General features: G+C 37.1%; 2 protein-coding genes across 4 annotated transcripts in view; one reads left to right on the forward strand and one right to left on the reverse strand.

The window, feature by feature from the left end:
• Positions 1-103: 103 nt before the first annotated feature.
• ankrd49 (ankyrin repeat domain 49) lies at positions 104-14,013 on the reverse strand. Its single transcript, XM_039654168.2, has 3 exons — positions 13,909-14,013; positions 13,149-13,363; positions 104-1,318 (listed from the first exon to the last, which is right to left on the reverse strand). The coding sequence occupies exons 2-3, from the start codon at positions 13,359-13,361 to the stop codon at positions 866-868; spliced, it is 666 nt and encodes a 221-aa protein (XP_039510102.1). The 5' UTR covers positions 13,362-13,363; positions 13,909-14,013; the 3' UTR covers positions 104-865.
• Positions 14,014-14,510: 497 nt separating this feature from the next.
• mre11a (MRE11 homolog A, double strand break repair nuclease) overlaps positions 14,511-14,673 on the forward strand; it is a 66,658-nt gene continuing 66,495 nt past the window's right edge. Inside the window, exon 1 of one of the 3 annotated variants that reach the window (XM_039654244.2) lies at positions 14,511-14,614. The gene's annotated coding sequence lies outside the window, so the exon portion shown is untranslated. The remainder of the gene's footprint in view (positions 14,615-14,673) is intronic. The other 2 variants (XM_039654245.2, XM_039654246.2) reach the window with 2 other exon arrangements.

Consider the following 14,673-nt stretch of genomic DNA (forward strand, 5'->3'; position numbering starts at 1 on the left):
GAGAGAAAAATATAGGTAAACTGTAACAGGACTCAGGATCTCACACACCTTAAAGGCAAACACACACTTCACTTTCTCAGTTGTAAAAGTAAAAGACTACACAGAATATTTGTACTTTCATTATCATAGCAACATGAATGGTAAAAGTAATTAAAATGGTGACTAATTACAGTGCTGAAATTACATGCAGTACATCCACATATACAAGAAATGTTTTAAATTAGAAAATGATATGCATTGAAAGCATTTTGAAGACAGTAGTCGAGAGATAACTGTTGTGTACAATGTTTGGTTGACTTGGTTTAAAACGTTTAATGATTATAATTACACTGTTGTGAACATCTTATTACCTGCATGCTGATGCATGATTGTCTGATTAAATGTCAAACAACTATTTTCCATAGAAAATTATTACATAGCAACTAGGGCTGTCAAACGATTAATCACGATTAATCGCATCCAAAATAAAAGTTTGTGTTTACATAATATATGTGGGTGCACTGTGTATAGTTATTTTGTATGTATATATATATATATACATACATACACACACATACACACATGCATGTATATTTAAGAAAATAATATTTATATATAATAAAATGATATATAAATCTATATACAGTATATACATGAAAATATTTCCTAAATATATACAAGCATGTGTGTATTTATATATATAAAATAATTGTACACTGTCCACCCACATATATTATGTAAACACAAACTTTTATTTTGGATGCGATTAATCGCAATTAATCATTTTACAGTCCTAATAGCAACACTAACAAGTCATACGACACATATTTATATCAGAAATGAAACACTTGCGCACATGTCTGTCAATATATGTAGTGCACATGTGTCAGTATATGTTATTACAGGGCTCTACCATCTCAAACAGTCTGTGATGTTCACTTGTGCGATGTGCGATGTCATACGCAGTCTCTCCGGCACTGTTTTTCAGTCCTGCTTGTAGGGTGCGTTGTGAAAGCAATAGCTCAATCGTCTTTCCAGCAGCAGCATTTCCCGCCGCCAGTTGTAGTGGTGTGAGTCGGCCCCTTGTCATGGCATTGACCTCTGCCCCCCATTGCAAAAGACAAGAAGCTACAGCGGCGTGACCCCAGCGACAGGCACTGTGTATTGGCATCCAGTCATCAGCCGTTCTCGCATGAAGATTCGCTCCAGCACTCAAAAGAGCACAGACCACGGACTCATGGCCACTATAGGCAGCACGATGTAGAGGGGTGTAACCATCACTGTCATGACAATTAGCGAGTGTTGGGTCCAATGTCAGGAGACGTTCTACAGTTGCTAACTGCGAAAGAAAGAAAGCAAAATGCATCAATACTTCATTTCATCTGTCAACGAGCAACTGCTCTTGAGGTGAATGCTGAATGGTAAAGCTCTTTGTATTATAGACCAGTTTTCAGGCAACCAATACAATCATATTTAATTAAGTTTACATTAAAATAATTTTTTTTTATATTATTACATAAACAAGTATATGTGCTTTTAACACCTTTTGTACTGTTGTTGACAGTATTCTGTATGGTATTGCAATTGCAAGTTCATGTTTAGTTCTTTGGTATTTCAACTTTTATTTTCGAATGCTTTTCATCTACTTCAAGATCTCTTTACAGTAGTGTAATAAAAATAAACTTTTCTTAAAGCTTATTGTTGAATTTCACTGCATTTACACCCCCTCTATCTATTTATGTACTGTAATAGACATTGAACAATAATTCCTGACATCCAAAAGGAGGTTTTTGTAACAGTGTTTTGAATTGATCTCACTAGTGTTTAACACTATGTTTTAGTGTGTGCGTGTGTTTTTGAGAAAAAAAATCGTTGAAGATTGAATGATTTTGAGTGGAGAGCTTAATCTTGACCTGAAAATAGGAAGTTTGGGGATTTGTGTTTAGAGTTATGAGAAAAGTCATAATTTCAAGAAAAGTGTTTAAGCAATCGAGAAAAAGGATTTTTGTGCTGTGAATGCAATGGAGAGAACCTATAAGGGGATACCGACCTCTGCCACTCTACAATTGGAGCAAACACAACCGTCAACTTGGATCACGTGAACAACATGTACACACATATATACAATTTTACATGTTGTATACATGTTGTATACAACACGTATACAACAAACATGTATGCAATTTTTAATGAGTTGTACAATAGTAAAGGTTTGCGGATACAACAGAAATGAACGTAAATAAAATACTACCTGTTGCAAAGTTGTCTGTGACTTCTTTTACAGAACAAAATTTCATTCCTAAATGCCATTTTTTCAGCTTTAAATTAGACTTTAGAAGAACAAAATGTTTCAATGGGCCTATGTACACTTGGCCATTCATGCATTGTAAATTATGTGACCATCCGTTATTAAAGGGTTAGTTCACCCAAAAATGAAAATTAAGTCATTAATTACTCACCCCCATGCTGTTCCAACCCCGTAAGACCTTCGTTCATCTTCGGAACACAAATAAAGATATTTTTGATTGAATCTGAGAGCTGTATCACTCTTCCATTGGCTTCCTAAGGGACTGGCTCTTGACGGCCCATAAAGTCATTAAAGAAAATGTTTAAATGTTCCATGTGCCTACAGCGGCTCAATTATAAGTTTATCAAGCGACGAGACTACTTTTTGTGCGAAAAAAACAATAAATAACGGCTTTATTTGACTATTCCATTACTTCCTTATTGGCGCATGCGCGAGAACTGAGACGAGGACGATCTCCTTCGACTTGTTACCGGCTGCTCACCGCTTAGGAGTTTTACCGCCCCCTACCGTATAAGATGATGTGCTGATATAGCTGGAAGTGCAAAACTTTCTGTTTACAAGCAGAGGAAGATGCGCGCTGTACATACGCTTTTCAATTAGCGTATTTTCCGCACTACAAGGTGCACTTAAAAGCCTTTAATCTTCTCAAAAAACGACAGTGTGCCTTATTATCATCTTATACGGTAGGGGGCGGTAAAACTCCTAAGCGGTGAGCAGCCGGTAACAAGAAGTAGATGAATGAGAACGTCCTCGTCTCAGTTTTTGCGCATGCGCCAATAAGGAAGTAATGGAATAGTCGAATAAAGTCGTAATTTATGTTTTTATTCGCACAAAAAGTAGTCTCGTCGCTTGATAAACTTATAATTGAGCCGCTGTAGGCACATGGAACATTTAAACATTTTCTTTAATGACTTTATGGGCCGTCAAGAGCCAGTCCCTTAGGAAGCCAATGGAAGAGTGATCCAGCTCTCAGATTCAATCAAAAATATCTTTATTTGTGTTCCGAAGATGAACGAAGGTCTTACGGGGTTGGAACAGCATGGGGGTGAGTAATTAATGACTTCATTTTCATTTTTGGGTGAACTAACCCTTTAACACTGTACAACATAACTGTGTCCAAGCAAAACTAATTTAAATCTAATCTTCAATTCCCACGCTATATGCAAATTTAACTTCAAAGAAAGCAAGATATGAGCTTAATTTTTTTTTTCATTCATCAGACAATTTCAAGATCAAAGACTGCAAAGAGAGCAGCATCATCACTGGGAATATCATTTAGCGTCATAACTTTTAATGAAGACGACTGTGCCTGACCCTGACTTGATGCATTGATTGACAGGGCGGATTGCATTTTTAATGGGCTTTATGCACAGCTGCACTACTTCCTGAACTTCAGCCAGCTCCTTGTTTCCTGTCTGCCATTATTGGCCAAATTGATTAATTCAGGTGTGTCTGATTATTGTTGCCATGACTACTGAGATCAGGCACTCCTGGATTAATCAATTTGGCCAATAATGGCAGACAGGAAACAAGGAGCTGGCTGAAGTTCAGGAAGTAGTGCAGCTGGGCATAAAGCCCATTCCACATAGAATTTTGCGACAATCACTGTAAACGTAAGTGTCTTAACTGAATATAAATGCAATTAATCATGAAAAATGTAGATCATTTTGCTACAGTTTTTGCTTGAAAAATGCATGTTAAACATATCTAATCATTTCTGTAATACATTTTCATTTTACTCCTGTACCTTAAAGGGTTAGTTCACCCAAAAATGAAAATTAAGTCATTAATTACTCACCCCCATGCTGTACCAACCCCGTAAGACCTTCGTTCGTCTTCGGAACACAAATGAAGATATTTTTGATTAAATTTGAGAGCTGTATAACTACCACATTGGCTGCCTAAGGGACTGCCTCTTGACGGCCCAGAAAGTCAATGAAGAAAATGTTTAAATATCCCAAGTGACTACCGTGGCTCAACTATATGTTTATCAAGCGACGCGAATACTTTTTGTGCGAAAAAACAAACAAAAATAACGAGTTTATTCGACTATTTCTTTTCTTCCTTGTAGGCCAGAAACGAGATTTCCTTAGATTTCCACGACGCATGCGCGAGAATTGCGATCTGAAGTAGTGTAAGCAGATAGCAATTCTCGCGCATGCGTCGTGGAAATCTAAGGAAATCTCGTTTCTGGCCTACAAGGAAGAAAAGAAATAGTCGAATAAACTCGTTATTTTTGTTTGTTTTTTCGCACAAAAAGTATTCGCGTCGCTTGATAAACATATAGTTGAGCCACGGTAGTCACTTGGGATATTTAAACATTTTCTTCATTGACTTTCTGGGCCGTCAAGAGGCAGTCCCTTAGGAGCCAATGTGGTAGTTATACAGCTCTCAAATTTAATCAAAAATATCTTCATTTGTGTTCCGAAGTAGAAAAAAAGGTCTTACGGGGTTGGTACAGCATGGGGGTGAGTAATTAATGACTTAATTTTCATTTTTGGGTGAACTAACCCTTTAAACATTTTTATATATTGGATTAAAGAGTAGAAAAATATATACTGTAGGCATTATTCATTGAATCATTTGTATCATTGTAGTATGTAAGACTGCGCACAAGACATCCTTTCTCACTTGCACATACAGACACAGACAAAAGACACACAATCCCTGCATGCAAAACAAAAGGATTTTGTAATGCTATATTGGGTAGACATTTGTCCCAGTAGGAGGGTCTGAAAATGTTGGCTTGTACCTGGACATTAAGAGGGCTCAAACATCTTTTAGTTGTCATATCTACATTGACACTGGTGTTTTAGGATGCCAAACAATTATTACAATAATATAATAATGATTTATATAATTATTCCAATGACAGTAATATCCATATTTTAAAACAAATGCACTGTAAAAAAATAAAATAATATTTCATGAATATATTTTACTCCAATACTTTTGTCCTAATTTCTTCACTTGCAAGAGATAAACCCTTTAGTTTTTAATTTAGAGAAAACTAACACCAGATCACCAGCTGATCGTGTGAGCAAAGTGTGCAATTCTCTTTTAAATGCAGCATAAACAGACTGCCAAAACTTTATAAAACAGCAGATAACCGTGATTTATTTAAGGCACAAAGCCATATCACAGTTTCGATTTTAGTTCTTTGGCAAAACACAACATTAGAGGCCTTTATAGTTATAAGTTTTACATTTTCAGTTCATTCACATTCGCGGCACAGGGTCATTTATGGGAACACAGAATGAATGTTTAGCTGACATAAAGTTGAGTACTATTTCTATTCAGGGCTTGACCACTCGCCAAACGCATGTGTATTTCAGCAGTGGCGTGTAACGCAGTCACTCCCACTTTGGCGGGTTGAATTTTATATAATATACATTTTTCAATTGTAGTCTTTTAAAAAGGCTTCAGAAATAAGTGCAATGCAGTGTTGTCAAAAATATAGATTTTTTGATACTGAAATTATTGAATCTTCAGCAGGATATTAGCTGTGCGTTCTCTCTCATCTCTCTGACAGCAAGTGACACACAAACCCGCCTCTCCTCACTCACTCATTTAACTTGCTCCAAATTAATATTGTTGGTGTTACAGGGCTTACATTTTGGGATGGGATTGCAATATTGAGCATCATTTTACTCATTCCAGCAGATTTTGTGCTCATAACCAAAGTGCAGCACACAGTTATTGAATCTGGTTTTGATAATAATTATTGGACAATTAGATAATACCAATTTGGTGCAACCAATCCCATTTTCTTCAGTTTAATTTTGTTCAGTCTGTGTGTAAAAAGGTTGCACTAGCAATTAAAGAAAAACACAAAGTGTCTGAATACTTTTTGGTCCCAATTTTTTTATCAATTTTACTGGTAGTCACTGTATGAATTTTTGGGTATAATATATCTCACACAGTTTACCTAAATTTGCTAATTGCTATACTCTCTTACATAAATTAACTTATAGTGTCCTGCACCCACTGGTAAAAAAATAACAAAAATTATACAGGTCCTTCTCAAAAAATTAGCATATTGTGATAAAGTTCATTATTTTACATAATGTAATGATAAAAATTAAACTTTAATATATTTTAGATTCATTGCACACCAACTGAAATATTTCAGGTCTTTTATAGTTTTAATACTGATGATTTTGGCATACAGCTCATGAAAACCCAAAATTCTTGTCTCAAAAAATTAGCATATTTTATCCCACCAATAAAATACATGTTTTTAATACAAAAAAAAGGTCAACCTTCAAATAATTGTGTTCAGTTATGCACTCAATACTTGGTCGGGAATCGTTTTGCAGAAATGACTGCTTCAATGCGGCGTGGTATGGAGGCAATCAGCCTGTGGCACTGCTGAGGTGTTATGGAGGCCCAGGATGCTTCGATAGCGGCCTTAAGCTCATCCAGAGTGTTGGGTCTTGCGTCTCTCAACTTTCTCTTCACAATATCCCTATGGGTATCCCTATGGATCCCTCTATGGGGTTCAGGTCAGGAGAGTTGGCAGGCCAATTGAGCACAGTAATACCATGGTCAGTAAACCATTTACCAGTGATTTTGGCACTGTGAGCAGGTGCCAGGTCGTGCTGAAAAATGAAATCTTCATTTCCATAAAGCTTTTCAGCAGATGGAAGCATGAAGTGCTCCAAAATCTCCTGATAGCTAGCTGCATTGACCCTGCCCTTGATAAAACACAGTGGACCAACACCAGCACCCCAGACCATCACTGACTGTGGGTACTTGACACTGGACTTCAGGCATTTTGGCATTTCCTTCTCCCCAGTCTTCCTCCTGACTCTGGCACCTTGATTTCCGAATGACATGCAACCACTAAGCAACAGTCCAGTCCTGCTTCTCTGTAGCCCAGGTCAGGTGCTTCTGCCGCTGTTTCTGGTTCAAAAGTGTCTTGACCTGGGGAATGCGGCACCTGTAGCCCATTTCCTGTACACGCCTGTGCACAGTGGCTCTGGATGTTTCTACTCCAGACTCATTCCACTGCTTCCGCAGGTCCCCCAAGGTCTGGAATCGGTCCTTCTCCACAATCTTCCTCAGGGTCTGGTCACCTCTTCTCGTTGTGCAGCGTTTTTTGACACACTTTTTCCTTCCCACACACTTCCCACTGAGGTGCCTTGATACAGCACTCTGGGAACAGCCTATTTGTTCAAAAATTTCTTTCTGTGTCTTACCCTCTTGCTTGAGGGTGTCAATGATGGCCTTCTGGTCGGCAGTCTTACACATGATTGCGGTTTTGAGTAATGAAACAGGTTGGGAGTTTTTAAAAGCCTCAGGAATTTTTTGCAGGTGTTTAGAGTTTATTAGTTGATTCAGATGATTAGGTTAATAGCTTGTTTAGAGAACCTTTTCATGATATGCTAATTTTTTGAGACAGGAACTTTGGGTTTTCATGAGCTGTTTGCCAAAATCATCAGTATTAAAACAATAAAAGACCTGAAATATTTCAGTTGGTGTGCACTGAATCTAAAATATATGAAAGTTTATTTTTTATCATTACATTGTGTAAAATAATGAACTTTATCACAATATGCTATTTTTTTGAGAAGGACAGGTCTGGTGTCTGAATAATTTTTGGTTTGACTGTATAGAACAGTATAATGTGTCCGTGCTTAAAGTGACAGCAGCCTAATATACTTGCTGCCAAATTATGAGATAATATTAAAAATATCTGTATGGCAGTTTTTCCAATAGTATCGATGTCAAAATTGTGGCCAGTGAAAATGCATAAGGCCACCACTAGCCACACTGACTGGTGAGCAAAAAAGTTTTTGTCAAGCCCTGAGTATATTATTTCTAATGTGTCAGGGGAATGTCCTTAAACACTAATCAAAGAAACAGCATACCTTCTGAATATTCTCTTCTTTTTAAAGATGCACCATTCTCCTGATAATTTTGAAAAAGCGCGAAAAGCTTGCTAGAATCAGAGCTCAGTCCCTGTGCAATATTGAGTTATTTGTAATTCGTTAATTATAGAGAGGATTTTGAAATTTCATTTACATGATAAAGTTTACATAACACACAACACAGTTAATCTAATGGGAAAAAGAAATGGGCCCCTGATGTCAGTACGGACAACTGGCTGTATTAAAGGGGGGGGGGGATGGGGGGTTGATTGAGATTTTACTTTTTTCATTTTAAATAGTGTGTAATGTTGCTGTTGGTGCATGAACAGTATCTGCAAAGTTGCAGCGCTGAAAGTTCAGTGTAAGCAGAGATATCGTCTTTTAAAAATCAGGAAGTACAGTATATTGCCTACAAAAACGACTCGATTGGGACTACAGCTGGGTTTTAGACGTCACTAACCCACACATTTACACCAACCTCTCCCTCCGGAAAATACAAAAAAGGGCATGATCATATTTCTGCTGCTCGTCGAGTGTGTTGTGTTCACGCAGCTGTCAGGTTGTCTGTGTTCGAGCTTCCCACAGACGCTGTACTTTGTCAACAATGGATACAATTTATGTTTGATTATGTTCCTGAAAATGACGATCGCAATTTAGCTCTCTGTGCTGCACATTTTATGAGAGACAGCTTTCAGAATCTCCACGAATTCAATGCCGAATTCAACAAGAAACTGTTACTAAAACATGAATAGTTCCAACTTTAAAACCAGAGGCAGCAGTTGTTGGGCCACAACCTGTAAGTAGGCTAAGACTTAATCATTTTAAATGTATTTGCATGTATAATTTCAGACGTAGCCTTGTGTTTTATTTTTTTTTCAAATGCCAGTGCTGGCTTTATAGCCACTAGGCTACTAGTTATGCTATTTTGTGTCTACGACAAACGCGTACAAATATTATGGACCTGAATTTTGTATAAGTACTAATGTTTTAAACGTATTTTTCATGTATATATGCTTTATGACGTTATTTTCGATTTGATCAAGAACGTAAACTTGCCAACGCTGTTTGAGTATAACATTATTAGCCAGTCAGTTACAATTGTTGCCAGTCAGATGCTATTATGTTAAACAAACGTGTATAAAGTTAAAAAAATGTAGCAAATTATCATTCAGAAACGTTTAGTGAGAGCCGTGTGAGGTGAGGTTCTGCTGGACTCTCTTCATCGCGGCTTTCTCGGTCTGATTCTGCCTCAAACTGACACCGTAGTATCGACATGAATGGACCGGAGCGCAGGCACGTTTCGCCCGTAAAGGTAATGGGCATTATCCTTCCGGACAATGTGAGCAACAGTTTAGCCAATCACCACACACTGGCCCAAACTAACCAATCTAAACCCACTGCTTGTTTCTGAGGAAGTGGTTTCATAGACTCAGGAACTCAACCAGACATTCGAGGACAGAGGAGAGTGCGGCTTACAATAAAGGTGAAGTTTATGAAAAATAAGACTTTTAAAAAAAGAAAAACCACGAATACATGTTATATTGCACCCCATAAACAAAATCATTCAAAGAAAAAAAAGCAGTAACCCCCCCCCCCCCCCCCCCTTTAAACCATAATCCTTCCCTCGGGTCATTTTGACCCCAATATTTTTTGGAAAAAATAAATAGTGTTTATCTGAGAGGTCCAAGACCCCATGACTTATCACACTTCAACCACGAACACACAAAAATATATGGATTTGAGGAGTGGTAGTAAAAAAAAAAAGTAACAAATCCTTCCCTCAAAGGTCAAATGGACCCCAATAAGAGTGAATGGAATCCGAGGAACGCTTTAGTACACCCCAAAATGCTAAAAATTCTAACTAAAAATGCTAAACCTATGCCAATTTTTTTTTTAATAATGCCTACATGTGTATCTGAATGCATACTGAAGAGAAACTGTTCATATACACAGGTTTCCTGTCTACAAACATTACAGGGTGCCTGGTACCATGAGTGCAGCATGCGTAATGTTATGACGCAGCGCCTGAAAATAGTAACCGCCTTCTAACGTGACCGGGACTAAGTTTGTGTAGTCATCGCGCCTGCTGCACTCATGGTACGGCAGTAAAGTGTCTTGATTATTACGCAGGAATGAGAGTATAGTTCCCAGTCATATCAGCCTAGAACATCGCAACTTTACATTTTCCGTCTGTCTAAGTGCACAATGTAACTATAGAAGAGTCAAGTTTTAAATAGGAAAAATATCAAAACACATTGGTAATTTTTTTGAGAGAAATGCTACTGGTCTTGTGCACTTCAGTGATGTATGCTAAGCTATGCTAAAAGTGGTGCCGCCAGAACCGGAGATCGGCTGAATGGATTCAAAAAAGGTAAAACTCAACAGTTTAACTCTGGGGGAGTTGTAAAATGAGCGTATTTCCAAAAAAAGTGGAGTATCCCTTTGTTCAATTCTCTCTATAACTTTATCAACTGTATAAACTAACTTCACAACTTTTACTTGCACTGATTTACAGTAGCGAGACTTTCTTTCAGTTGTCCTCTTTCACAAACAGCTATTTTCTTCTTGCTGTGTAAATTTGTTTAAAATCTTCATATTTTAATACTTTTATTTAATAAGTGAATTGCGCTACTTCTCTCGCGAGAAATTACTTTCAATGAGTTTTGAATGAGTTTCACTCTTTCTCAGCATATGATTGGCTGTTTGCTACTGATGTCACAGCTAATTTCTTAAACTCAGGATCAAAGCCTGAGTTGACAGAGAAAGTTGATGATCAGCATCATGGTACCAACAAAGCCTGATTGGATTGGTTTGGTTTCATCAACTCGAAACTAATCCTGCAACCCTGAGTTTGTTCAACAACCATCATAGTTCAAGCCCCAGGTGTGCCATTTCAGGGTTAAAACAAAAACATGTCCCTGCAGGAGAAGGTTGAGAACCACTAATATAGTGCTATAAATAGTGCTATAAGGTCATCTAGTGGATAGTCATGAAATAGCATGCTATATTATTTTTTTCCCACAAGAGGTCGACAAAGACAATGTAAGATATTTTGAGCTGAATTAGGCAAGAAATTATTTTGAATTTTAGTTGAAAGAATGTGAGGAATGTGCATAAATTACTAAATTCAGGAGGAAGAGTTATCAAATATTGGACGGAATCTATACATAACGGAGCTATTATCAAACAATCAAACAATGAGCGCCATGCTATGTGCGCAATCAAACAATGTGCGCGTTTTGGCCGCATGTAATCCATCTTCATAAGCTATTTCGTTTACTTTGCTTGTCTATTTTATTGTAATGTTTTTTAGGAAAATGTTATTGTAGTTTTTCAGGAATAATGGCGCAGTAAGCCTTATCTAAGGCCTGTACTATTTGTCTGTATGGGAGGGTTTTTTTAGACATTGTATTTACTCTGTGCATTTATAATGTTACTATGATAAAGGCTCCAGTAATAATTTTGCAGTTAGAAGTCCTATGACTTGAACGTAAAATATGCACACATGATGATGAATAGCTAATCTTTATTTCATTATTAGAAAGGCTGTACAGCTTTTGATATGTGGGAATCTACAGTAAACTAATGACAAAATCTGTGTTTTAGTCTAAATCAGGAAACCGCAGAGCAGCCGAGTACATCTGCGAGCCCTGCCTTGAGGTCGCATAATAGGGGAAGGGGAAGGAGGCAGTCACTTTCACCTGTCAGGTGTCCAGCACCACCAGACCAGCTGGAACAAGGATGGAAGACCAAAAATGATCCTGATGTGGCCCCCATTCCACACAGGTTTTGCCCCGACTGGAACCTGGAGTGCAATTGGACACCTCCACAGAGCAAAGCCCCCTTGGCCTTTTCAAACACTTTTTTAGAGCTGATTCAATCAGGACATTGTGTGCCAAAGCAAACAAGCTGGCAGAGAGAAACATTGCTACTGGGAAAAGGTACAAGTGGACCACCATCAACCCTGCAGAGATGTTCAAATTCATTGGATTGATTTTGTACATGGGAGTTCTAAAGCTCCCAGCAGTAAGATACTATTGGAAGAGAAAAAAAAAACATTTTTTACAATCAAACATCAAATATTGAAACATCAATATTTCAAGTCTTTCAAATGCATTGCACAGTGCCATCTAGGGGTGGTTTTTGGATATTTTGTAAATTGAGACTATAGAGAATATTCCATTTTAATTAAAACATTTGGTTCCCTTTATATTCTTATTTCCGTGTTTTTCACAAAAAAGTATTGTGACTGCAGTCACAGAAATGTAAATATTTGTTTTGTTTCTTTATACTTTTTCACCCAATTGTTTTTGCAGGTGTTCTAAAGCCTTTGAGGAATAAATATTTGTTGTGAAATCCTTTCTTTATGTTTCGTATTTTTATAAAATAATAATAAAAAAATTCAGTTTTTGTATTTCTTGGTGATCACATATCACATTATAACACATATAATTGTCTCAAAAAGTGTATTGTCAACGCATCCACATTGTATCTGAGAATTTACAGAATCCAGAAATATGTCTCTATTTACTCTGCTATGAAAATTGACCATTCCAGAAACCATACATCGTGCCAGGTGAACTTAAAACCCCTTAGACTTTGAAGGGTTAGTGCAATATCTATGTAAATTCATATTATTTACAAAACTGTAAATGTTTTTTTTCTGCCTAAACCTATCTGTGTCTTTATACTTTGTTTTATTCTTAAAATTGATTGTGTCTTCTTGTTGTATTTATATGTGTGCACTGCAAGATTCAAAACCAAGGTAAATTCCCTGTTTGTACAAGCACACTATAATTAAACCTTTTTTCCAACTTTCATTCTGAACTTAAGCGACTACACCCGTATGCAGCACGGATGTGAAGTGACATCACAATTCTCCCGATTTCTGATTCTCCATATGATCTCTGATTGATTCTCAATTTCATGATCCCTTTAAATAAGAGATTCAGGTTTGAAAACCACTGCTCGAGATAAAGATCACTTACTCTATTCTTCTCAGCAGCCCATAATATCAGTTCAGTTGGAGTGTCTTGCAATTTAAGCTCCTGTTGCTGATACCATTCCTCTGTGTGGCAGGTTTCATCCTCATCATCATCTCCTTCCTCCTCGTCCTCCCAGCCGCTCTTTGTCCCCACTGGAATCATGTGGCCATGAGACTCCAGCAGGTCAAGCTGGTTAAAACCTTCTGGAATCTCCATCACTGAGCGAGAGAGAAGTGAGATATAAGATGGGACACCCAAAAAGTAACGTCATTTGGAATTGGACCCTTTTAAAGCATGGCAGAGAGAGAACTAAACAGCCTGATTGAGAAAAAAATGATCAAACAAACAAAACGGTTATCATTAACTTAGTAAAGTTAGGGTTCCCAAGTTTATCAATAATTACAGACAAACAGCTTATACACATTGTTTAAATCGTTTAACTTTAGATGTCAAATGCATGTTTATGATATTGCTAGAAAAATAATTAATTCGAAAAAGGACTACATTGACGTACATTGGTTTCCTATAATTTAACATTCGATACCATAATTGTTTCATAGTGCCACCACAGTAAGTTACCTTCTTATTTAGTGGCTGACTGACAGACAGATCTAGATGTTACTCTTATTTAAACTAGTAAACACTTGCTTTTCATTGAATGACAGGCATTTTCCAAAAACTCATCGATGACCAGCTGTGTTCATGTTGAGCAAACCATTCCATTACAAAAATGACTGTGTTATTCTAATATCTTTGCTATTACCAGAGAATGTCTGCTTTTACTCTTCTGCTTCTTCTTCTTCTTCCTCCACTTCTTCTTCTTTATGGCGGTTGGTAAACCAGTTTAAGGTGCATTTCCGCCACCTACTGGAAGGGAGTGTGAAGCCTCGATAAAAGAAGGAATAAATAAATAAATAAATAAATAAATAAAATAAAATTGCAAAAAAGTCGCAAATTAGCCTACTGGCTAGAAACCTTTTATGCAACACATTTACACATTTTTGTTATGGCTTTGTCTATTACGAGTATGTATGTAGCTATGTAATAATGTGCGCTGCATTGTCCCTGACAAATAAACTAATAAAATGAAAAAGAAAAAAAAAACACTGAAATCCTTCTAATAAACTCTGTATCTCTTAAATATTTTAGAATCAAATTATATACCAAACTGTTTCTGTGCATTCTGAAATATATTATTAACTGTAATGACAATCATTTCCATTCACATCCAAATCGTTTGGCGCGTGTGATTTTAATGTTAAATCAATGTAATACGCAGCTTGTTTTGACGCTGGGAAATATACATGTTTTTTTGTGCGGCTAATTCTCTTGAATGTTTAAACTACATTTCCCAGGACTCCAAGGGAAAAACCTTCCCGCGAGTGACTTCTTCTTCCGCGGTGGGAGGAGAAGATTACTTGCCTGCATGTGAACGATTGTCTTCTGAGGAGCAGTTGACTTCTTTTGAGGTAAAGTTATTTTTCTTTTGCTTTGATTAGGTATGTGGATATTCCAATAAATAAAGGCT

Source organism: Pimephales promelas, chromosome 16 (genome assembly GCF_988280905.1).
Source record: "Pimephales promelas chromosome 16, fPimPro1.hap1.1, whole genome shotgun sequence".
NCBI classification, from domain to species: Eukaryota; Metazoa; Chordata; class Actinopteri; order Cypriniformes; family Leuciscidae; genus Pimephales; species Pimephales promelas.